This window comes from Dendrobates tinctorius, unplaced genomic scaffold (assembly GCF_039654945.1).
Source record: "Dendrobates tinctorius isolate UK_male_01 unplaced genomic scaffold, ASM3965494v1 ptg000073l, whole genome shotgun sequence".
Classification (NCBI taxonomy): domain Eukaryota; kingdom Metazoa; phylum Chordata; class Amphibia; order Anura; family Dendrobatidae; genus Dendrobates; species Dendrobates tinctorius.
In genome coordinates this window covers 14,173,981-14,198,377 of record NW_027361741.1, presented here as the reverse complement: position 1 = coordinate 14,198,377, position 24,397 = coordinate 14,173,981, and the positions used below count along the sequence as shown (strand labels likewise).

Genomic DNA, 24,397 nt, shown 5'->3' with positions numbered 1-24,397 from the left:
AACAACATTATACAGTAGCTGCAACAAATAGCTAAAAAGTAAAAGGACGCACTACTTTTTTCTTCTTTCTATGGACATTATTTGAACTGTTTTCTTCATGGTATGCACCCGGTCATCCAGGGGCAAGGTGTAAATCACAGTCAGCTATTCAGCAAGCCACAGGTGTCACAGCGGTGCCGGTTTTCTCCTTTTCAAAGCGGCATTAATGTGACTGGCTGGCCACATTACCTCAGTGGTTATAAAAGGACCTGCACACCACGCTCAGCACACTGACTCCATTGCACAGCTCAGGGATATTTCTGACTTTAGGGAGAGAGTAATACAAAATCCCAGTAGCAGAGATCATCACAAACAGTGGTGAATACTTTGTACTAAACCCCACCTACAGGCATTAGCCCATGGAAAACTCCAATAATTATATTAACAAACCAAAAAAGAAAAGAGTCTAAATCCACCTATAAAATACCATCATTATTTATTAGTACTCACAATATGTATAAAATTCATAGACAAAGATAAACAACCACATGAATGACGAATGCATTACAAAAGGACCAAGGTGAAACTCTGTGCAGGGTCGCTAACAGCCCCCGGAAGAAGCCCACGCGAAACGTGTGTAGGGGCGCAGTGTGTGGCGTTCCTGACAGCAAATGGGTGAGCATTGACATGGAGGTTATGACCTAAGGATGGGTAGCAGGGCATTAGCTTAAAATTCACACCTCACTGGAGGATTATTTCACTTATGCTATTTAGTATCCTAGGGGCCCCTGGAAGATAATGGCACTGGCTACAGATATGCTAATTATGTTCTCTTTGTAATGTATTTGTCATACTCAGCCTGAGTTTAAGAACCTTGTGTTCGAAACGCATCCAGGTGCTCTGCAATTCAGTCCTAAGTAATTCCCTTCATAGGGTATACCTATCTGTACATAGCTGCCCTTTTGTATTAATGATTTTATCGTTTTGAAAATAAAAACTATGATTTTTATTCCTTGAGCTGGATCTTCCCTATTTTTGGAATACTTCTCATGTTTGCAGAGACTGATCCGTGCTCGGATTGCATCATGTTTGTGAAGAAACAGTGGAGGTGAGCTGAAAAAATTCTTTTGTGTTCAAATCAATGTACACACTAATTCCTCTGTGACCTTCAACTATTGGGTCTCAAAGCTGGACACCTGGCATAAGCTGTTCTTTAATGCCTTGGAGGTATTGTCGCCAAGCATGGCATCACCAGATCTTATATAAACCCGATGGTGCTATGCAGCCGGCCAATCACAGTAATACCAGTAGCCAACATGGCTCTAGCATTACCATGATTGGCATCCAATCTCCAAATGCTTAGTGACTGAATATCAGCCACGAAACATGCGGGACAGGGAATCGAGCATGGTGCCTGAGTACCTGGATACTTGATCAAGTACTGAGTGTTTAGAGCACCACTATGCTCTATCGAGTGCCGAGCAGTACCGAGCATGCTCACCCTTCACTAGAAGTGAAGAATATTTACTATCCATTTTCGTATAGCCAGATATTTAGAAGTTACTTTGGTATTATTATAACTGCATTTGTGTTGAAGAGCTTGAAATGAATAGTAGTAGGAGACCTCAGAGTATTATACATTTCTTTTCAAGGCAAATGAAGTACTTACAAATGGTTGCAAAATCAAATTTTTGAGGTAATTTTGACAAAACTAGCAAATTCAAATTTTAAAAGATTCCCTGATCTATATATACACACACAATATAATGAATGAATATTCCAAAAATACTTTGAAAGTAATATTTTTAAAATCAGCTTTCCTTATTAACAAAATAACTGCTTTTTAAATTCTCTGCTTTTTAAAAAATAAATAACTCAAATTTGCATACAGTACACACACCTTACAGTGTTCTATTCCCAACATCTTTTTGCATAGCCTATTATGATTGAGGTGTGTTTCAATCCTTAGTAACAAGAACTGTCATTTAGATTTCACTTTTCTTCCATAGCTGCTGATTAAAATTATTAGCAAGACTGAGTTTCTAATGTTTTTTATGATTTATATACAGTGGCAGGGTTGATCCGGTCTGGTTCTCCGGTGGGCCCAGGCACTGACACCTGCTGTCATACTGGCCAGCAGCTGTCTATAGCTTCCACTGCTTCAGGGGCCCCCAGCCAATGGGCAGCTGCTATGGAGGCCCCCGGTGCCAGCAAAGCATCAGCGGGTGACAGAAAGCAGAAGTCTGTCCCCGCTACTAAGGAGAAATAAATATTCACTGCTCCCCATGCCCCCATGGACCCGTAGAAGCATCTCTTAACGTAAAATGATCATGGTCCATTTCTCTCCCCGCTGTCCTCTTTTTACCTGTTTTTCCCATGAAGTGTGTCCAATATACCGTGTATGGTTGAATAAAGAACTGCATTTTATTACAGCTTAAGGGTGAGTGCCGCATTTTTTCTACTTATTCTGATTATGGATGTTTCCTCAATGCTGTGCACCATTAATCCGAAGCAAGTCATACCGCTGTTCACTATATGCCGATTTTTTACTGTGGCTAATTTGAAGATTGCATCTTGGTGCCATTCACTTTTACTATATTTCATCCAGGATATCTCTGTACTTGGCCACATTAATGTTTCCTTCAATTGCAACCAGTTGTCCTGTCCCTGCAGCTGAAAAACACCCCAATAGCATGATGCTGCCACCACCATGGTTCACTGTTGGCATTGTATTGGGCTGGTGATGAGGAGTGCCTGGTTTTCTCCACCCATACCGCTTAGAATTAAAACCAAAAAGTTCTATCTTCGTCTCATCAGACCGCAGAATCTTATTTCTCATAGTCTGGGAGTCCTTCATGTCCTTCAAACTCTATGCGGGCTTTCATATGTCTGGCACTGAGGAGAGGCTTCCGTCTGGCCACTCTGTCATAAAGGTTCGACTTGTGAAGGGCTGCAGTAAATGTTGACTTTGTGGAACTTTCTCTCATCTCCATCCTGCATCTGTGGAGCTCAGCCACAGTGATTTTGGGGTTCTTCTTTACCTCTCTCACCAAGGCTCTTCTCCCATGACTGCTCAGTTTGGCTGGGTGGCTAGGTCTAGGAAGACTTCTGGTGGTCCCAAAATTCTTCCAATTAGGTATTATGGAGGCTACTGTGCTCTTTGGAACCTTGATTACTGCAGAAATTCTTTTGTAAACCTGGTCACATCTGTGCCTTGCCACAATTCTGTCTCTGAGCTCCTTAGCCAGTTCCTTTGACCTCATGATTCTCATTTGGCCTGACATGCAATTTGTGCCTTTCCAAATCAAGTCCTATCAGTTTAATTAAACACAGCTGGACTCCTATGAAGGAGTAGAACCATCTCAAGGAGGATCACAAGGAAATGGACAGCATGTGACTTAAATATGAGTGTCTGAGCAAAGGGTCTGAATACTTATGACCATGTGATATTTCGGTTTATATTTTTTAATAAATGTGCAAAAATTTCTACATTTCTGTTTATTTTTCTGTCAATATGGGGTGCAGAGTGTACATTAATGAGAAAAATATGAACTTTTTTGAATTTACCAAATGGCTGCAGTGAAACAAGAAGTGAACAATTTAAAGGGGTCTGAATACTTTCTGTACCCACTGTATATGTGTATATATATTGTGGTGTAGTAAGCACTGTGTCCGCTAGGGGGCGCTGTGTGGATGTCCCAGGAGAAAGGATGAATGGCAGAATACTGAATGGCCGTTATGTATCTCAAAGTGGGTGACTGCTGAGGTGCTGCTTTAATGTGTCAGGAAGAAGTCTCCAGGTAACTAGGGAGATGGACAGGCCAGTTACCTACAAACCCACCCAGGGGGTGTGTTTAAAGAACACTGTTGTAAAGAGTGTGAGTGGTTGAAGGACCTGTGATGAGGTCATAGTCATGTGACCCGGGGGGCATGGCTATGGACCATATAATGTGGCCAGGGTAGGTCACATGTGGTGAATGCAGGGACCCGATTGGTCCGTTTGGAAGGTCTCATGTGGCTACCTTCCTGACAGCATGTGGACGTTGTGTTTTAATGGCTGCAAGTTCCTGAGAGTTCCCTGGAGGGAATGAATGTCTGCAGTATGGAGAAGCAGCCATGAGAGAGCGCATGGATCTGATTGAGCCATGTGGAAGGTCCCGGCAGGCCTAGGTGGGGGAAGGTGGGCTGCCTTCCTAAAGACCACGTGCTGAGGCTGCTGTCCCGGTGAGGCCTGTGGATATTGGCTGTATGTGAGGACGGATAAGCCTCCTATGTTTGCTGAGGCTCCAGGACTGAGTCTGAAATCATGGACACTTATGCTTGCTTTCGCCTGAGCTAAAGGCTATTCCTTGTGTTATGTGCTGCTTTATGGGTTATGAAGCAATAAACCCTGTGAACTTTTAAAAGAACGTACCTCCTGATTGACTCACGTTTCTCCTGAGCGAGTAGAATCCCTACAAAATATATATATATATATATATATATATATATACACTGTACCATACTGCTTAATGCATGAAAACATGCAGTAAAAAAGACATTAAAAAGGGTTTATCAGAATTTATTTAAAATTATTTTCTTTTACGACTGAATGTGAAATGAAAAATGAGTTACAATCTGCTAATGCAATGAAGTAGGTTTCTGAAACTCAGCCAAGAAAGGCACGCTGGAAAGCAAATGTACACATTTTCATGCAAAAGAAAACAAATTCTCTAACTGGATTATCTGTAGAAAAGAGACATACAACATAAGCTAATCAAGGAACATAAAAAACATGTTTGCTTCCAGTTGGATTTGCAGGAAAGCTAAGTGTAATCTAGCTTTCTTTACTAGGGATGGGCGAATCCTGAAATACTCGGAATCGCTAGACTCTAACGAGTCCGACTCGGAAACTCGCTATTCGTTGCAAGTCTAGCAAGTCCAATGTTAATGAATGGGGATGCGAGTATTGCAGCGATTCCTGTGCTGCCATTTTTTTTACTCTTTACTCTCGAAAGTGGCCCCTAGCTTAACGATTTAGAATTCATCCCTAAAGCACAGAAAATCGTTTCTACATCACGCTAGAAGCTAAACAGGAAGTCGCCTGTGCTAACCGATTTACTGCACAGGCTGATCTGATATTCTGCACACACAGGCAGATCTGATCTGCACACACAGGGCGATCTGATCTGCACACACAGGGCGATCATATCTGCACACACAGGCCCACCAAAGATGTGTAGCAGACGTGATACAGAGAGGCTGATCGGCCTGGTTGAAGAGTGGCCCCAGCTGTGGCAGCCCACCCACCCTGGCTACGGTGATGAAAGACAGCGAAATATGGCTTGGAGGTCCATCGCCAGAAGTATGTTCCCGTCTTTTGATCATGCTGGAGAAGATGGGCAGGCAAACATGGGTAAGAGTTATGTAATGTCATTTCTTCTATTTTCTTTTACTGCACCCTTTTTTGGATTAGGAGAGAGTGAGATTTCTTGTGTCACCATTGGCGTCTGTGACGCACTGAAACCGTGGTACCCAGCACCGGGCCGGGGTCTGCTTCACTGGGGGATGTGATGTGACCCGTGCTGTAGTCTCAGGGGAGGCACAGTGCAAAGGGGATAACTACAGGGGACTGTAATAGGAGGACAATCAAGGCTAGTGATGCGTATTGGCACAGCAGGAAGGTAACGTGTGTGCTATTAGCTGGTAGCAGAGAAGCCCTGCACTCTCCCTGAAAAAATTGTTTAGTGCGCAAAGGCAGTCACCTAGGTGGACTGTGGTGCTGTCTGCGTCACCGCTCTGGGATGAAGTGCGTGCTGTAACTTAGCAGAGAAGCAACGCACTCTCCCTGAAAAAATTGTTTAGTGCACACAAGCAGGCAGCGTGTGTGCTATTAGCTGGTGGGATAGATCGCAGCAACGCACTGGTCTGCCACAGAAACAATAACGCTGCAGGGGTAAATATGACCCCAATAATATCTGGTGGAAAAAAAAAAGAAAATTTGCTCAGCTATGCTTCTGATTTCAGCTCTGATGGAAGCTGAGTGAGTAAGCTAAGCTCTGAGGATGGTGCTGTATGCACTGTAAGGCTGCTCCTGCCTTTCTCCCTGCCTACAGTCCTCTACAGTACTCCTCCATCCTGGTAGTGCTGAAAAGAACTTTTGTGTTATATGTGAGGAATCTTGAGGTCCTACACTGACTAACAGTCCCTAGATCTGCTCTATGTCTCCAACTCGCCCTGCACTAGCTCAGATCGTCACAGGAATGTGCCCAAAATGGCAGGGGCAGGGTTTATATACAGCCTTGCCTGTGATACATGACATAGGCATCACGATGGACAGCAGCCAATCAAAGTAGTGCTCTTCACAGTTTTCTCACCTAACAAACTAGGCTGTCTCTGGAAATTAACATATTCTGTATTCTGCAAGTCCCGAATACAGTATATAGGAGTCCTAGACTCGCTAAGACTCGCTGCTGACAGCGGGACACAAAATCGCTAAGAAACTAGGATTGCTTGTATTAAACTCTGAAAAAAATAGGATTGCCATTGATTTGCATTGGACTCGTTACTGTGCGAGTAATCGCTTGGAAACTCGCAGAGTACCGACTCCTGTGAGTCCCCTCGCAGAGTAACGAGTCCTAACGAGTAGATTCGCCCATCCCTATTCTTTACCCAAGCAAAATTAACTTAGGAATTTGTCTGCATGAAAAGGATAGGTTTTATGTGCATGATTTCTCAATTTAATTGTCAAAATAATGTTAATATAAGCTGATTGGTATAATGGTTGACGAGAGGTTTTTTTGTTCTTTTGAATGATAATTGTTCCATTGACTTTGAGCCCACTAATGATTTCAGTGGCTTTTTAATCTACTTTAGATTGAAGCTAAATTAGATCAATTCAGCTTTGGCAAAAATTAAGAGACCACTGCACAATTTTCAGTTTGTCTTATTTTTCTCTTTATAGGTATATGTTTGACTAAAATGTAAATTGGTCTTTTATTCTATAAACTACTGACAATGTCTTCGAATTTCCAAGCAGTAAATTTTGTATTTATTTTCAGAAAATGAGAAATGGTCAAAATAACAAAAAATGCAGTGCTTGCAGACCTCAAATAATGCTAAGAAAACAAGTTCATAATCATTTAGATACAACATTACTAACGTTTTAACTCAGAAAGAGTTCAGAAATTAATATTTTGTGGAATAACCATGATTTTTAATCACAGCTTTCTTGTGTCTTGGCATGCTTTCCATCAGTCTTTCACACTGCTTTTAGGTGACCTTATACCTCTTCTGGTATACAAATTTAAGCAGTTCTTCTTTGTTTGATGGCTTGTGACTATCTGTCTTCCTCTAGATTACATTCCAGAGGTTTTCAATGGGGTTTAGGCATGGAGATTGGGCTGGCTATGACAAGGATTCGATGTGGTGATCCTTCATCCACACATTGATTGATGTAGCTGAGTGGCATGGCATATTGTCCTGCTGGAAAAAGCATTGCCTGAGCTGAAGGAATAACCTTGTATGCGGCTTGATTCATACTTCCTTCGCAAAAATTAACCTGCCCAATTCTAGCCTTGCTGAAGCATCCCCAGATCATCACAGATACTCCACCAAATTTCACAGTGGGTGCAAGACACTGTGGCTTGTACGTCTCTCCAGGTCTCCGTATAACCACTAGATGACCAGGTTTTGGGCAAAGCTGAAAATTAAACTCATCAGAAAATATTACCTTACTCCAGTCCTCTATGATCCAATCCTTATAGCAAACTTCAGCCTGGCTCTGCTTTGCTTCTCAGTGATGAAAGGCTTTTTTCTAGCTTTATATGACTTAAGTCCTGCCTCTAGGAGCCTGTTATGACATTCATTTGACATTCCTTTTGTAGGTCACTTGACGTCATCCTGTGGTTACTGAGTGACATTCAAATAAGATGATGGTCATCCCGGTCAGTGGAGAGTTGTTTTCGCCCTCTGCCAGTCTGTAGCTTTGTTGTTCCTAATGTCTGCTGCTTGACCTTGTTGTAATGGACTGCTGTCTTAGAAATTTTAAGGATGGAGGCAACATGATGCTCACTGTATTCCTCTGCTAGTAAAGCCAGATTTGAGCCTTTCTTTTCCTCACTCAAGATTTTTCTTTTCAACTCTTTTGGCATGGTTCATTCCTATTACTTTTGGGATATTAGTAGCACTTGTTTTGACATCCAGCTTTTCCTATTGTAAGAGGATTGTGAACACCACAGCAGGGTTTGTTATACTTTCTTTCATTAAATAACATTTGGATCAGGTGATCACCTAATCAGAAGCACATTAAGTAGAATGAGGTGTACTCTGGTTGGAATTCAACTGACACTGGAATAGAATGGCTGTCAGACATGTAGAGAAGCTGATTTTTATAAAACTGTGCAGTGGTCTCTTAATCTTTGCCAGAGTTGTGTATATATATATATATGTATATATATATATATATATGTATATATATATATAGCAATTAAATAAAATACATTTTAGGTTCTAGTTGTAGATTTTAGTCACCATATTTTTCAGATTATAAGACAAAATTTTTTCCCAAAATATGTTTTGGGAAAATGGGGGTACGTCTTTTAGTCCGAATGTAGCTTACTGCGGCGGTGGAGTGGGTTCCCAGGGTTGCTGCTGCAAAGAGCTTCTGGTGGTGGCAGTGGCAGGAGTGGGGTGTTGCTGCGGAACCTAAGCTGGGAGGAGTGGTGGTTGGCAATGTGGGGACTCCGCCAACATTTTGTGAAAACCCGGAGACTCTGCACTTTCCATGCCTTTCTAAGCGGTGGGCTTTAGAAAAATGGCCACCTGACGTGACGCATGTTCAGATCTCAGGAACACTTGCGGTGTTGCCCTACTTTTAACTTTGTCGAACACCACCTCCTATCAGCCTGGGGCCCACAGCATCTCCGGCCTCTGCAACCGCCAGTTTCCTGCAGCAGCAACCCAGTAACCTGGGACTCGGCTCCACTGCCGCCTCACTACAGGTAATCAACCGTAAAGGTGGATTATAAAATGCACCACCATTTTATTAAAACATTTTTCCCCTATTTTCCTCCCCAAAATTTGGGGTGCGTCTTATAATCTGCAAATATAGTATATTGTAGGTATGAATAAAACTGTGTACTGGAAAACATGAGATTAAATTAATTATTCGATTGTTTGTGCTCTTGTTCATTAAAAGTCTATATAGTAGCCAAACTAATATTTGGTGGTGTTTCCAAAGGACAAACCATCACTGTTGGATCCTTTTAACTCCTTAAGGACCAGAGGTATTTCCATTTGTGTGTTTTGCTTTTTTTCTCCCTTTCTTCCAAGAGCCATACCTTTGTTATTTTTCCATCAATATGGCCATGGGAGGGCTTTTTTTTGTGGGAAGAGTTTTACTTTTGAACACCATTTCTTTTACAATATCGTGTACTAAAAAAATGGGAAAAAAACTGTTAGTGTGGTGAAATTACAAAAAAGTGCAATTCCACAATATTTTTTTTACCATGTTCACTAATGCTAAAACTGTTGGATCAGCTGTTATGTACCAAAAAGGTGCGGGCTCATCATGAGAGCCCGCACCAAAGAGGAGGAGTGGACCTATGACGTACATAGCGCATCTTAAGTTGTTAAGGGGTTAAACAGTTACTAGAGATGAGCAATTTGATACAATTTGAACAGAATTTGTGTCAAATGTTGGGAAATTTAGTGGACTCAGTGAATTTGAACAATTTACATTTCACTTCACACAATTTACTAATAATACGCACCACCATTTTACACAATGCAGACATTGCATCAGGCAGAGACAAGACCTCAAATGCAGCTAGATACACTTCAACAAGATGTTTTTCAGCTATCACATCACATGGTATAGTACAGCCAATTAGGAAGAAGTGTCATAGATTGTATAAAAGCTTAGGCAGGAATGCCACAGCTATTCTGGAAGGGCTCTTAATAGTGATAGGATGTCATAGCTCACAACAATGAAATTGGAGATAAGGAAAGAAAACCATAAAATACTAAATGAATTGCAGAGACAGTTTGTTACAGCACATTGGTAAAGAGTGGTTTCCATTTGTTTACCCACAGCCTTATATGTTAAAGTCACGTTGACATTACTAAGGCTGTGTTTGCTTTAAAGAGCTTTAAATGTGCTGAACACGGCCCTAGGAGACCTCAGAGTTTTTTGTGAATCAATCCGCCACAATTTTTTTTCTAAATTCAGAATAGCTGGCTAATTTGAATTTCAAAAGATCTGCTCATCTCTAGCAGTAAAACCCAAACAGGGGTTTTCTTCTAACTAGGTTAGCAGATTGCTAGAATACAGCAACAATAGCTGTCAGGTGAAATGTATCAATGAAGTATCCTTTTAACCCCTTTCTGCCATTGGACGTACTATCCTGTCCATGTGCCCTGGGACTTAATTCCCAAGGATAGGATAGTATGTCATAGTGATCAGCGGCCGGGTGTCAGCTGATTATCACAGCTGACACCCGGCACTATGTGCCAGGGGCAGTCACGGACCACCCCCGGCACATTAACCCCTGGCACACTGCGATCAAACACGATCGCAGTGTACCAGTGGCATAGGAGAGAAGCGCGCAGGGATTGGGCTCCCTCCGTGCTTCCCTGTGACCCCCGGAGCAGCACGATGTGCTGTGTCGCTCCAAGGGTCTTCTCTCTGTAGGCCCGTGGATCCAATATGGCCGCAGGAGCCTGGGGCCTGCAGAGAGGCGGCTTCCACAGTGCCTGCTGAGAGCAGGCACAAGGAAGCCTGCAGCAGCGCCTGTCAGATCGCTGATCTGACACAGCACTATGTGAAGGGTCAGATCAGCGATCTGACACTTTATAGTGATGTCCCACCTTGGACAATATAATAAAGTAAAAAGAAAAACAAGTGTAAAATAATTTATAAAAAATCCCCAAATAAATTTAAAAAAAATCCCCAATAAATTATTTTTTTCTAAATAAAAAAATGATAAAAATGTACATATATAGTATCGCCGCGTCCGTAACTACCCTCCCTATAAAACTGTCCCACTAGTTAACCGCTTTAGTTGACCCTTAACGTGGAAAAATCCGCAGCATGTGCACTGCGTTTTTTATTTGCATTGAATATAAAGATACTGTACAACGCAACAGAAACTGCTGCGGATCCGCAGGGCCAAATCAGTTGCAAATCTGCAGCAGAAACCGCAACGTGTGCACACATCCTTAGGTTTAGGGCTAGGGTTAGAGCTGATATTAGGGTTAGGGGTGTGTTGGGGTTAGGGTTGAAGTTTGAATTGGGGTGTTTCCACTGTTTGGGCACATCAGGGGCTCTCCAAATGCAACATGGCATCTGATCTCAATTCCAGCCAATTCTGCGTTCAAAAAGTCAAATGGTGCTCCTTCCCTTCCAAGCTCTACATATGGGGAATCAGCCTACTCAGGACAATTGGACAACAACTTTTGTGGTCCAATTTCTCCTGTTACCCTTGGTAAAATAAAAAAATTGGGGACTAAAAGATCATGTTTGTGGAAAAAATAAGATTTTTTTATTTTCAAGCCCGGCGTTATAAACTTCTGTGAAGCACTTGGGGGTTCAAAGTGCTCACTACACATCTAGGTAAGTTCCTTGGGGGGTCTAGTTTTCAAAATGGGGTCATTTGTGGGGGTTTCCACTGTTTTGGCACATCAGGGGCTTTCCAAACGCGACACGACATCCGATCACAATTCCAGCCAAAAAAGTCAATTGGCGCTACTTCCCTTCCGATCTCTGCCATGCACCCAAATAGTCGTTTACCCCAACATATGGGGTATCAGCATACTTCGGACAAATTGCACAATAATTTTTGGGGTCCTGTTACCCTTGGGAAAATAAAAATTGCGGGTGAAAAGATCATTTTTGTGAAAGAAATATGATTTTTTAATTATATGGCTGTATGTTATAAACTTCTGTGAAGCCCTTGGGGTTCAAAGTTCTCACCACACATCTAGATAAGTTCCTTAAGGGGTCTACTTTCCAAAATGGTGTCACTTGTGGGGGGTTTCCACTGTTTTGGCACATTAGGGGCTTTCCAAACGTGACATGGCATCCGATCTCAATTCCAGCCAAAAAAGTCAAATGGCGCTGCTTCCTTTTCGGGCTGTGCCATGTGCGCAAATAGTCATTTACCCCCACATATGGGATATCAGCGTACTCAGGACAAATTGCACAATAACTTTTGGGGTCCTGTTACCCTTGGGAAATTAAAAATTGGGGGTGAAAGGATCATTTTTGTGGAATAAATATGATTTTTTAATTGTCTGTACATTATAAACTTCTGTGAAGTTCTTGGGGGTTCAAAGTTCTCACCACATATCTAGATAAGTTACTTGGGGGGTCTAGTTTCCAAAATGGGGTCACTTGTGGGGGGTTTCCACTGTTTAGGCACATCAGGGGCTCTCCAAACGTGACATGGCGTCTGATCTGAATTCCAGCCAATTTTGCTTTGAAAAAGTCAAACGGCGCTCCTTCCCTTCTGAGCTGAGCCATGCGCTGAAACAGTGGTTCCCTCCCACATATCAGGTATCAGCGAACTCAGGCAAATTGCACAATAGCTTTTGCAGTCCAATTTCTCCTGTTACCCTTGGTAAAATAAAAAAAGTTGGACCTGAAGTAAGTTAAATGTTCATTTTTTAAATATTCAAAAAATTCCTGTGAAGCACCTGAAGGGTTAATAAACTTCTTGAATGTGGTTTTGAGCACCTTGAAAGGTGCAGTTTTTAGAACGGTGTTACTTTTGGGTGTTTTCTATCATATAGACCCCTCAAAGTGACTTCAAATGTGATGTGGTTCCTAAAAATAAAATGGTGTTGTAAAAATGAGAAATTGCTGGTCAGTGTAACAACCCTGCTGACATCACTGCATGGCCTCCCATCCCCCACACACCAACTTACTTTCTGCTTCAAGCCATGCTGTGAATTCTGTCTGTTGCCAGTCCTGTGCCTCTGCTCTCCATGTTTCCTGACTGTGTGTATAGGGGGGCGGCGCCTGAACTCTCTGGTTCTTATGCAGTCAGGGTGCACCTGTGTAATATGTCCCTGACCAATCACCTAGAGCCCTTGACAATTTAGTTTCACCACACCCACTGACCTTGCCCTGTGCAATGTCTAAACTCAGTTAGCTCCTTGCTGCTGAGCCAGCCAGGCCCTGTCCTATGTCTTGCCTTCTCTGAAGGCTCTTACGGCGTATTCCTGTGTCTTGGTACCTTGCCTAGCATTTCTCTGTCCGCCTGCCAGGAGGCAGAATATCCTGGCCCTTGAGTCTTGTTCCCAGTGCCTTGTCTGTTCTCTGTCCGCCTGCCAGGAGGCAGAATATCCTGGTCCTTGTGTCTTTGTCCCTGTGTCTCTGTCTGAACTCAGTCTTACCTCTGTCTGTCTGTCTCCTTGTCTGTGGTTCCTTCTCTGCTGTGTCTTTCCTTGTGTCCTCCCTATCAGAGGCTCTGCTCCCTAGCCGCTCTGTCTGCACGGCTCCCTGGCCGCTCTGTCTGCACGGCTCCCTGGCCTCTCTGCCTGCACGGCTCCCTAGCCGCTCTTCCTGCACGGCTCCCTAGCCGCTCTTCCTGCACGGCTCCCTAGCCGCTCTTCCTGCACGGCTCCCTAGCCGCTCTTCCTGCACGGCTCCCTAGCCGCTCTGCCTGCACGGCTCCATTGGAGCCCTGCCTATTCTGCACTCCTGCGGCTCTGCCTACTCCGCACTCCTGCGGCTCTGCCTACTCCGCACTCCTGCGGCTCCGCCTACTCCGCACTCCTGCGGCTCCGCCTACTCCGCACTCCTGCGGCTCTGCCTACTCCGCACTCCTGCAGCTCCGCCTACCTGCACCTCCTGCGGCTCCGCCTACCTGCACCTCCTGTGTGAACAGGTCCAAACCTGTTCTCTCATATACCACTCCTGCTTGCCCTGTGTCTCAAGCCGTCACCTACCTGCCCAGTGTCTCCAAGCCGTGCCCGCTTGCCCAGTGTCTCAGCCGTGCCTGTCGTGTCTACCTGCCTGCCTGTCTATAGCACCTGTCCAAGTGACTTGTCCCCAAGTGGGATCAGCAGCCACAGCCAGACACCACCCTGGAGTGGCACCCGACAGCTACCTGCCGCACAAGCCTGACCTCACCATCAGAGGCTCCAGTGAAGACCAAGGTAGCTGTCGTAGTCACGCCCCTTCCAGGGTAGTCTGGTTTGTGGCTCAGTGGGGCCACAACCCCCCGGCTTGCGCCATTCAGCCAAGGCGTGAGCGTGACAGTTTGCACAGGCCATGGTCCCCGCTGAGTTCCATGTCCTTCCGCTCGCAGAGCATCATGAACTTGAGTTCCGCCAGTATGAGCAACCAGAGGAATTTGTTTCGTCCTGCGTGGTTCCGATTGTGGAGACCTCTGAACCAATCATCGTCTCCAATGCTCTCTACAATCAGCTCCTGGCCTATGAAGAGCATGACCCAGCAGACCCGCCTAGGTTCTATGGGGACCCTAAAGAGTGCCAAGGGTTCCTGAAGAAATGCCTGCACTACATCCTGCAGAATGCAGCTTGTTTCCCCTCTGACCGGGTCAAGGTGGGATACATCATGTACTACCTAGCTGGTGATGCCTTGATGTGGATCTGTCCCCTTTGGGAAGCAGGGGACCCTGTCGTCATGAGCCTGGGGGGCCTTTCTGGTGGCCTTCCGTAAAGTGTTCGACATGCCTCATCCAGCTGTTCTTGAAAAGTCTTCCCCTCCAAGCTTCCAGAGACAAGAGGAACCTGTGGGTGAATCGTCTCAACCACCTATGACTGTCCAGCCATCACCTGTTCCACAGTCTGCCGATGCGGCCTCCCGTGCAAGATCCAAGAGGTCTAAAAAGAAGCGGGCCAAGTTGCAGCCGGAATCTGGCCTCTGCCCTGTGAAGCCCATACTCCAGAACCCGGGGCCAGTAGGAGAGGCTGCCCCTGGCGAGAGTCCTCCCTCTCCATTAAAGCCTATGACTGTTTCGTTGCCTTCTGGGAGCTTTGGGGTGTTCGAGCCACCAGCCATACAGAGTCGGTGTGTGATCTCCATTCTTCAGCTCCAGAACCTGGTGTGGCCATCGTCTAAAGGTGGCCGAGCCCTCTTTGAAAACAGTCTAGTCCTGCAAGGACAACTACAGCTCCAGGTCGGAGCCTTGTATATGAAGAAGTTCGTCTTCCATTGGCTGTCTGGTATGCCCATGGGTCATTCTGAACCAGAGATCCTGATGCCCATTTATGTTTGGAGACCCAGCAAGGCACCACACTTGAAACAACCAAGGTGTCTGGTCCCCTTGCGTCGCATTCAGTCAGCAAGGTCGTCTTCTTCGCCTGGTTTGCTAGTCGCCGAGTCAAGGTGTGAGGATGCCTCTGAAGAGGGGGAGGCGGTCTCAGTCTCCTCACACATCCCCAGCAACTATACCAGTGTTCTGCTCCCAAGAGCACCCCTGCCTCTTGATTGTCTTCCCCAGGATAAAGGGCTGAAGATGGATCCTGAGTGGATGCCCTTGGCTCCTCTATGGCCAGTGGGTGAGGGTCCCAAGATGGAGTATTACTCATCCTCTAACCTGAAAAAGGGGGTCCAGTTTTTTCAGGGTAACAGGCTGAAGTGGCTCCCTGTATGTATGCCTCCAGCTTCCATTTGGTAGGTGGGTGAAGAGGTTGGAACAGTGACCTACGTATCTCCATTTCTCACCAACTGGGAGGAGGAGGTCCAATTTTTCTGGCATGTCGGCTGAAGTTGGACTCAGTGAAGGTGTCTTCTGTTTCTAGCTGGCCGGCTGATGTAGGGGTCAAGTCTGAAGCTTCCAGGTCCCTGCCTTATGCCAATCAGGAGGAAGAAGTCCTTGTACCCTCTGTGTTGGAAACTGTTGGGCACCAAGAAACTTGGCACTCGGTGATTCCAGATGGCACACATATTCCACCCTACCTGAAGGGTGTCGTCTCAACCTGGACTGTGTGTGGTCCCGTACTCCTTCTTCTGGTCATTCTGGCAGGCTTGAGGAAGAGGGGCCATAAAGGGGGGGTACTGTAACAACCCTGCTGGCATCACTGCATGGCTCCCCATCCCCCGCACACCAACTTACTTCCTGCTTCAAGCCATGCTGTGAATTCTGTCTGTTGCCAGTCCTGTGCCTCTGCTCTCCATGTTTCCTTACTGTGTGTATAGGGGGGCGGCGCCTGAACTCTCTGGTTCTTATGCAGTCAGGGTGCACCTGTGTAATATGTCCCTGACCAATCAACTAGAGCCCTTGACTATTTAGTTTCGCCACACCCACTGACCTTGCCCTATGCAATGTCTAAACTCAGTTAGCTCCTTGCTGCTGAGCCAGACAGGCCCTGTCCTATGTCTTGCCTTCTCTGAAGGCTCTTACGGCGTATTCCTGTGTCTTGGTACCTTGCCTAGCATTTCTCTGTCCGCCTGCCTGGAGGCAGAATATCCTGGCCCTTGAGTCTTGTTCCCAGTGCCTTGTCTGTTCTCTGTCCGCCTGCCAGGAGGCAGAATATCCTGGTCCTTGTGTCTTTGTCCCTGTGTCTCTGTCTGAACTCAGTCTTACCTCTGTCTGTCTGTCTCCTTGTCTGTGGTTCCTTCTCTGCTGTGTCTTTCCTTGTGTCCTCCCTATCAGAGGCTCTGCTCCCTAGCCGCTCTGTCTGCACGGCTCCCTGGCCGCTCTGTCTGCATGGCTCCATTGGAGCCCTGCCTACTCCGCACTCCTGCGGCTCCGCCTACTCCACACTCCTGCGGCTCCGCCTACTCCGCACTCCTGTGGCTCCGCCTACTCCGCACTCCTGCGGCTCCGCCTACCTGCACCTCCTGCGGCTCCGCCTACCTGCACCTCCTGTGTGAACAGGTCCAAACCTGTTCTCTCATATACCACTCCTGCTTGCCCTGTGTCTCAAGCCGTCACCTACCTGCCCAGTGTCTCCAAGCCGTGCCCGCTTGCCCAGTGTCTCCAAGCCGTGCCCGCTTGCCCAGTGTCTCCAAGCCGTGCCCGCTTGCCCAGTGTCTCCAAGCCGTGCCCGCTTGCCCAGTGTCTCAGCCGTGCCTGTCGTGTCTACCTGCCTGCCTGTCTATAGCACCTGTCCAAGTGACTTGTCCCCGAGTGGGATCAGAGCCACAGCCAGACACCACCCTGGAGTGGCACCCGACAGCTACCTGCTGCACAAGCCTGACCTCACCATCAGAGGCTCCAGTGAAGACCGAGGTAGCTGTCGTAGTCACGCCCCTTCCAGGGTAGTCTGGGTTGTGGCACAGTGGGGCCACAACCCCCCGGCTCGCGCCATTCAGCCAAGGCGTGAGCGTGACAGTCAGCTTTTAACCCTTATAACTTCCTAACAATAAAAATTTTGGTTCCCAAATTGTGCTGATGTAAAGTAAACATGTGGATATGTCATTTATTAAGTTTTTTGTGTGCCATATCTCTGTGATTTAAGGGCATAAAAATTCAAAGTTGCAAAATTGCGAAATTTTCAAAATTTTCACCAAATTTCCATTTTTTTCACAAATAAACACAAGTCATATGAATGAAATTTTACCACTAACATGAATTACAATATGTCCCAAGAAGACAATGTCAGAATCACCGGGATCCATGGAAGCGTTCCAGAGTTATGACCTCATAAATGGACAGTGGTCAGAATTGTAAAAATTGGCCCGGTCATTAACGTGCAAACCTCCCTTGGGGTAAAGGGGTTAACAGAACTATGACAGATGGTCATCAACTGGATATACCATAAAACTACAGATACAACTAAAAACCAGGAATTTAAGAGTACAATACTAATGTAGTTCACACATATCCCAATAAATAATACCACCAGTGCTTAGTAGGGAGGTGTGGAAACCACACAAACAAAGAAACCAAGAAAATACCCCATAAAATGGACAAAAAGCAATATAGGACAGAAATCTATTGTAAATAAAATCCCTTTATTTAATCAAAGATTGGCAAAGCGGTAGTAACATATGAAAGCTAATGCCCGTATTTGGAATAATATATGAGAGGTTTGAATAACATATACACAAAGAAAATCTATAAATTAAATATACATATATAAATATTTAAAGCGGTGGACCAAAAAAAGGGAAAAGTGATAACAATAAAAAAAATTAATGCTCACATGGGCAACACAATCTAGATAATATTACGGCCACATTCTATAGGGTCAAAACCCACTCCCCCTTATTTAACCTTCAACTTTATTCAAATAAATAGACAGTGATACATATAATGTGGACCAAGATGCCACAAACATGCTTGTGTCAAAAAATAATAAAATATAAATATAAAGTTGCAGAAAAAATAATAAATAAAAATGGCAAAGACTAAAGGTACTGTCACACTTAGCGATGCACCAGCGATCCCGACCAGTGATATGACGTGGTCAGGATCGCTGGTGCATCGCTAAGTGGTCGCTAGTGAGCTGCCACACAGGCAGATCTCACCATTGACATCGCTGGGGTCGGGGGTCGCTACTTACCTGTCAGACGAGGCGATCCTGACGTCCTCCCGCCCGCGTCCACGCGTCGCTCGTCTCCACAGCAGGAAGCCCAGCAGGAAGCTGACGACGAGAAACGGTCCTGAACGTTCTCGTGCGATCAGCGATAACCAGCGGGGGAGTAGTCGGAGGTAAGTATCAGACATAGCGATATCGCTAGCAATATCGCTATAACGTCACAAAAACCAGTGACATTATAGCGATATTGCTAGTGTGACAGGCCCTTAGAAGTCACATAGTTAAACAGGGGTAAATACACCCGAAAGTGAGTAAATAAAGTGCAAACGTGCAAATGCAGTGCAAAATAGAAAACAGCACATCTAGTGCTCAATATACAAAATGGTGACAATTAACAATCACAAAGGGAAATAATGCAGCACCCTAAAGTGTAAAAAATGCTTGTGCAAAAAAAGGAAAATGAAGGGAAGAGGGAGGTAAAAAAGGGATATACCATAAGTCACACATAAAAAGTCTTCCTAAAATCTCTACAGACTGAAAGACGCAATCTTCAAGGAACATGTCAGAATTTTCCTTTAATGTTTGGCGGCGCTTTGCCCACTGACATTGAAAATGTATCCGTGGTTTCAACTATTGTGACTGCAAATATGGACTAAAATGTGCATGGCTTCATCCGTGAAAAAAATTTCACCAGACTATGAATTGCTCAACATTTGTTCAACCATCAATCAATCTCTGTTTATTGAATGTAGACAAACTAAACTATTTCAGCCAATTGAATAGAGTACGGTAGGGGGTGCAAGTGTAAGTTACTAATTTTTATGTTTTTTTTTCTCAAAATAAAAGTACTGCATATTTGAAGAATAAACAAAAAAAAGATCTTTTTACTCCTAGCTTTATTACACTATTCAACACTAATAAAATGTTTTCCTATGTATCTCATTGGAGTTAAAGCCTTATTTAGGAATTTTCAAAATACTTGAAGCTGTGTACAGTATGTCATGTTGGTTCAGACTGATAGTAAAAAGGAAAAAAACTTGTAAAGTTTCAGTTTAGATACTTTTCTGTTCATGGCATCATCAGACATTTGTCAACAAAGTCTTAAAGTCTAAACAGGGAAATTGCATTTCAAGCCTCACAAATCATTTTCCCTGAGAAATAACTCTGAGCGTGCACATGGCTTCTCTTGATTTCTTCGCAGAGTATGGATATTTATGATGATTTCCTAACAATAAAAGTGTAGGGCCTTCATGAATACATCCAACACTGTTCACCTTTCACTGATCTTCAAGCACATTTATTGTACAGCAAAGTCTTGGATATACTTCATGTACATGAACTTCTTGAGAGAATATCTGCCATTTAAGTGATTATGGAAAATAGTTCATCTCTCAACATAAAGAAATTCTCTGCTTTCAATGATTGCAGTTATTAACCACAATGTCGATTACGGTGCATAAAATACCTTAACCATTTCTAAGATGACACGAGAAAGACATTAAGGCTGGAAAGAATCTTTCCTTTGTCATTGCATAGCATTCCTCCAATATTTGGTAACTAGTAAAAATATCCCATACAACGCTCATCTTTACCATTTCCATCTACTTGATTTATGTAACCTTTGATTTTAGTAGCGTATAATAGGTTGTATCCAGTGCAGACTTATTTATTGTGGCAGGAAAAATGTTTTGTAGGTCCAATCTACTTATCCAATTACTGCAGACCCTGTTACCTTATATATTCTCATTGTTTGTGAATGATAGTAGTGAAATACAATGGAGCAACAAAAAAGAGAGATAATGGTGGTTGAAACTTAAAAAAGTATAACTTGACCTATGTACAGTTGTGGCCAAAAGTATTAACACCCCTGCAATTTTGTCAGATAATACTCAGTTTCTTCCTGAAAATGATTGCAAACACAAATTCTTTGGTATTATTATTATAAAAACACAAAAGAGAATGAAGCAAAAAGCAAAACATTGATCATTTCACACAAAACTCCAAAAATGGGCCAAACAAAAGCCTAATACTTGGTTGCACAACCTGTAGCCAAAATAACTGCAAACAACCGCTTCCGGTAACCATCAATGAGTTTCTTACAATGCTCTGCTGGAATTTTAGACCATTCTTCTTTGGCAAACTGCTCCAGGTCCCTGATATTAGAAGGGTGCCTTCTCCAAACTGCCATTTTTAAATCTCTCCACAGGTGTTCTATGGGATTCAGGTCTGGACTCATTGCTGGCCACCGTAGAAGTCTCCAGTTCTTTCTCTCAAACCATTTTCAAGTGCTTTTTGAAGTGTGTTTTGGGTCATTGTCCTGCTGGAAGACCCATGACCTCTGAGGGAGACCCAGCTTTCTCACACTGGGCCCTACATTATGCTGCAAAATTTGTTGGTAGTCTTCAGACTTCATAATGCCATGCACACGGTCGAGCAGTCCAGTGCCAGAGGCAGCAAAGCAACCCCAAAACATCAGGGAACCTCCGCCATGTTTGACTGTAGGGACCGTGTTTTTTTCTTTGAATGCCTCTTTTTTTCTCCTGCAAACTCTATGTTGATGCCTTTGCCCAAAAAGCTCTTCTTTTGTCTCATCTGATCAGAGAACATTCTTCCAAAACGTTTTTGGCTTTTTTAGGTAAGTTTTGGCAAACTCTAGCCTGGCTTTTTTATGTCTCGGGGTAAGAAGTGGGGTCTTCCTGGGTCTCCTACCATACAGTCCCTTTTCATTCAGACGCCGACGGATAGTACGGGTTGACACTGTTGTACCCTCGGACTGCAGGGCAGCTTGAACTTGTTTGGATGTTAGTCGATGTTCTTTATCCAACATCCGCACAATCTTGTGTTGAAATCTCTTGTCAATTTTTCTTTTCCATCCACATCTAGGGAGGTTAGCCACAGTGCCATGGGCTTTAAACTTCTTGATGACACTGCGCATGGTAGACACAGGAACATTCAGGTCTTTGGAGATGGACTTGTAGCCTTGAGATTGCTCATGTTTCCTCACAATTTGGTTTCTCAAGTCCTCAGACAGTTCTTTGATCTTCTTTCTTTTCTCCATGCTCAATGTGGTACACACAAAGACACAGGACAGAGGTTGAGTAAACTTTAATCCATGTCAACTGGCTGCAAGTGTGATTTAGCTATTGCCAACACCTGTTAGGTGCCACAGGTAAGTTACAGGTGCTGTTAATTACACAAATTAGAGAAGCATCACATGATTTTTCGAACAGTGCCAATACTTTTGTCCACCCTCTTTTTATGTTTGGTGTGGAATTATATCCAATTTGGCTTTAGGACAATTCTTTTTGTGTTTTTTCATTTAAGACAAATTAAATGAAGATAATAATACCAAAGAATTTGTGTTTGCAATCATTTTCATGAAGAAACTGAGTATTATCTGACAAAATTGCAGGGGTGTCAATACTTTTGGCCACAACTGTATATTCTGTGCTTCTTCTGTTTCCTCATAAATGTGTATAATACAACAGTATAAAATAAAAGCTTTTAAACCAGTATGACAAAATTCATTACCTTAAACTGTGAACATTAACTGTATCAGATGTCGATTGCATTGACTGGCGTCCACAAACACTGCCACTCGTTGGTGATGCCCAGCTAGCTGATGATCCACCCCAGGATCGGATACTCTCCGATTTTCCCACACTCATTACAGAGCCTATGGTTGATTGATTATCCCTGTGGAAAAAAAAGAAAATGAGGCATGAGGCCCTTGTAATAATTTTAAAGCCAGCAAATGTTGAAAAAAAACAATCCAAAAGTCCAGTAAGGAGGAGGAGGGTGGTGTGCACTCTATTATGCTATGGAGATCTTTAGCTGATATATTACAATGCAGTTCCCAGTAGGGCTGAACTGCTGTGACTTTGGTGAGATCCCTGCTAGCACCATGTGAAAAACGCTCACGCTGACCGGAGGTAACCTGGATGATGTCACTACTAGTTACTGAGGCTGCACTCGCAGCAGTTCAGTCACCAGTGATTCTCAGCCTGGACGGTTGTATCTTGTCACCATCCAGGCTGAAAGCTATAAGGCTATGTGCGCATGTTGCGGATTTGCTTGCAGAAATTTCTGCTCGGTTTGTGCATCTCTTGGCAGAAAAATGCCTTGGAAATTCCATGTGTTTTTTATGCAGATTTTAGGCATTTTTGATGTGGATTTATGTGCGGATTTATATGAGGATTTCTAAGCTAAATAAAGATATATTATTTAAAAAATATATGATGTCATTTCCTTGTCCAACCTCCATAGGATAGGATTCTATTGTTGATGTGCTTCAACCAAGATGGGCACTATTCTATATTCTCCGCCCACACACTCTTCCTCCTTCTGACATCATTTCCTCTGAAAATTCTGCAGCATTATCCACAGCAAATCCGCAGCAAATCCACAAACCTTTGTACACCTGCATTTTTGCTGCAGATTTGGCTCACTCAATGGAAGTTAATGGGTGAAAAAAGCTGCTGATCCGTAAAAAGATTTGACATGCTGCAGAGAATATAACACTGCAAATAAGGGTGGAAATTTCCAGATCAGATGCACAACACTTCAGGATTGCCATTGATGAACCTTGCTTTAGTAATCCATTGTGCTTTTGGAGCATTTCCGTGCAGAAAAAATTCTGTGCAAATGCAACAAAGCCGCATCATGTGTAAACAGCCTTAATCCCCCAGACATAGGACAGAATTACAGACAGGTATGGCATATTATTGTTTTTTTTATTTTAGTTTTATTACAGGAGAACAAGGGCTTCAGTGCAATTAGGCGTTAGGTGAGTATAGCTGTGTTTGTTATTTTTAAATGAAAAAGTAAGTGTGTTTTCTTTTATTTCTAATAAAGGACTTTATTCTGGATGTGTCTTTATTTACCATACCACTGTAGAATTAGTAATGTATAGGTGTCTCCATTATTAAGCTGTGGGCTTGATGTCACTGGACAATACAAAGGTGACCTCAACCCCACAAATATGAACCTCACTTGCCACCGCTACAGGGCAAGTTGGAAGAGCCGGGCAAAGCGCCAGAATTGGCACATCTAATAGATGTGCCCTTTCTGAGCGGCTGCGGGCTGCTAAATTTAGGCTGGGGGGGCTATATCCATGGCTCCTTACCAGCCTGAGATTACCAGCCTCTAGCTGTCTGCTTTAGCAAGGATGGTTGTCACTAATGGGGGGACGCCACATTGTATTTTTAAATTATTTATTTAAATAAATAAAAATATGGCATGTGGACCCCTCTATTCTTGATAAACAACCTTGCTGAAGCTGACACCTGAGGGTTGCAGCCCGCAGCTGTGAGTTTTACCTGGCTGGTTATCAAAAATAAAGGGGAACCCATGCCATTTTTTAAAATTATTTATTTACAGCGCAGTAGCCAGCTAATGAATGCTCCCATTAGCCGCTCCTGCTCTTGTTGTTATTAGCTGCAGCACGTGTCTAGTCCCATCAGCTGATGCCAGTGACCAGAGGTAAACTTTATACTTTCTATCACAGCTGAGCGTGGGAACTGTGGCTCTCTGATCGGTGGGATGATTTCACCGCCGATCAGAAGTGGTGTTTGCCCCGCTGTCATGCACATGACAGCATGACAAACACCCAGTGTTCGGGCAACCAAACCCGAACAGTAACACAAACTTCCTCATGAAGTCTGTGTTTAGTGTCCGTGCCCAAACAGTAGAAGTTCGGTATGGACGCCCATCTCTACACACAGACATAAAAAAGCTAGACCTGCAGTTTGATAAATATATATGAGTAAGCTAAAATTCTTCTGGGAAAGAGTCAGATGAGACCAAAATAGAACTTTTTGTCAAAGCACACCATTCTACTGTTTTTTTCTAAAACAGAATTAGGCCTACAAAGAAAAGAAAACAGTACCTACAGTCAAATATGATGGAGATTCAAATATGTTTTGGGGTTTTATTGTTGCCTCTGGCAATGGGTGCTTTGACTGAGTGCAAGGCATCATGA

The 24,397-nt window shown here is 43.9% G+C and overlaps 1 protein-coding gene across 1 annotated transcript in view; it reads right to left on the bottom strand.

The window, feature by feature from the left end:
* MYO18B (myosin XVIIIB) overlaps positions 1 to 24,397 on the bottom strand; it is a 972,020-nt gene that overhangs the window by 32,309 nt on the left and 915,314 nt on the right. The window contains exon 41 of the mRNA XM_073582823.1: positions 21,949 to 22,113. Coding sequence (XP_073438924.1) covers positions 21,949 to 22,113 — 165 coding nt within the window. The remainder of the gene's footprint in view (positions 1 to 21,948; positions 22,114 to 24,397) is intronic.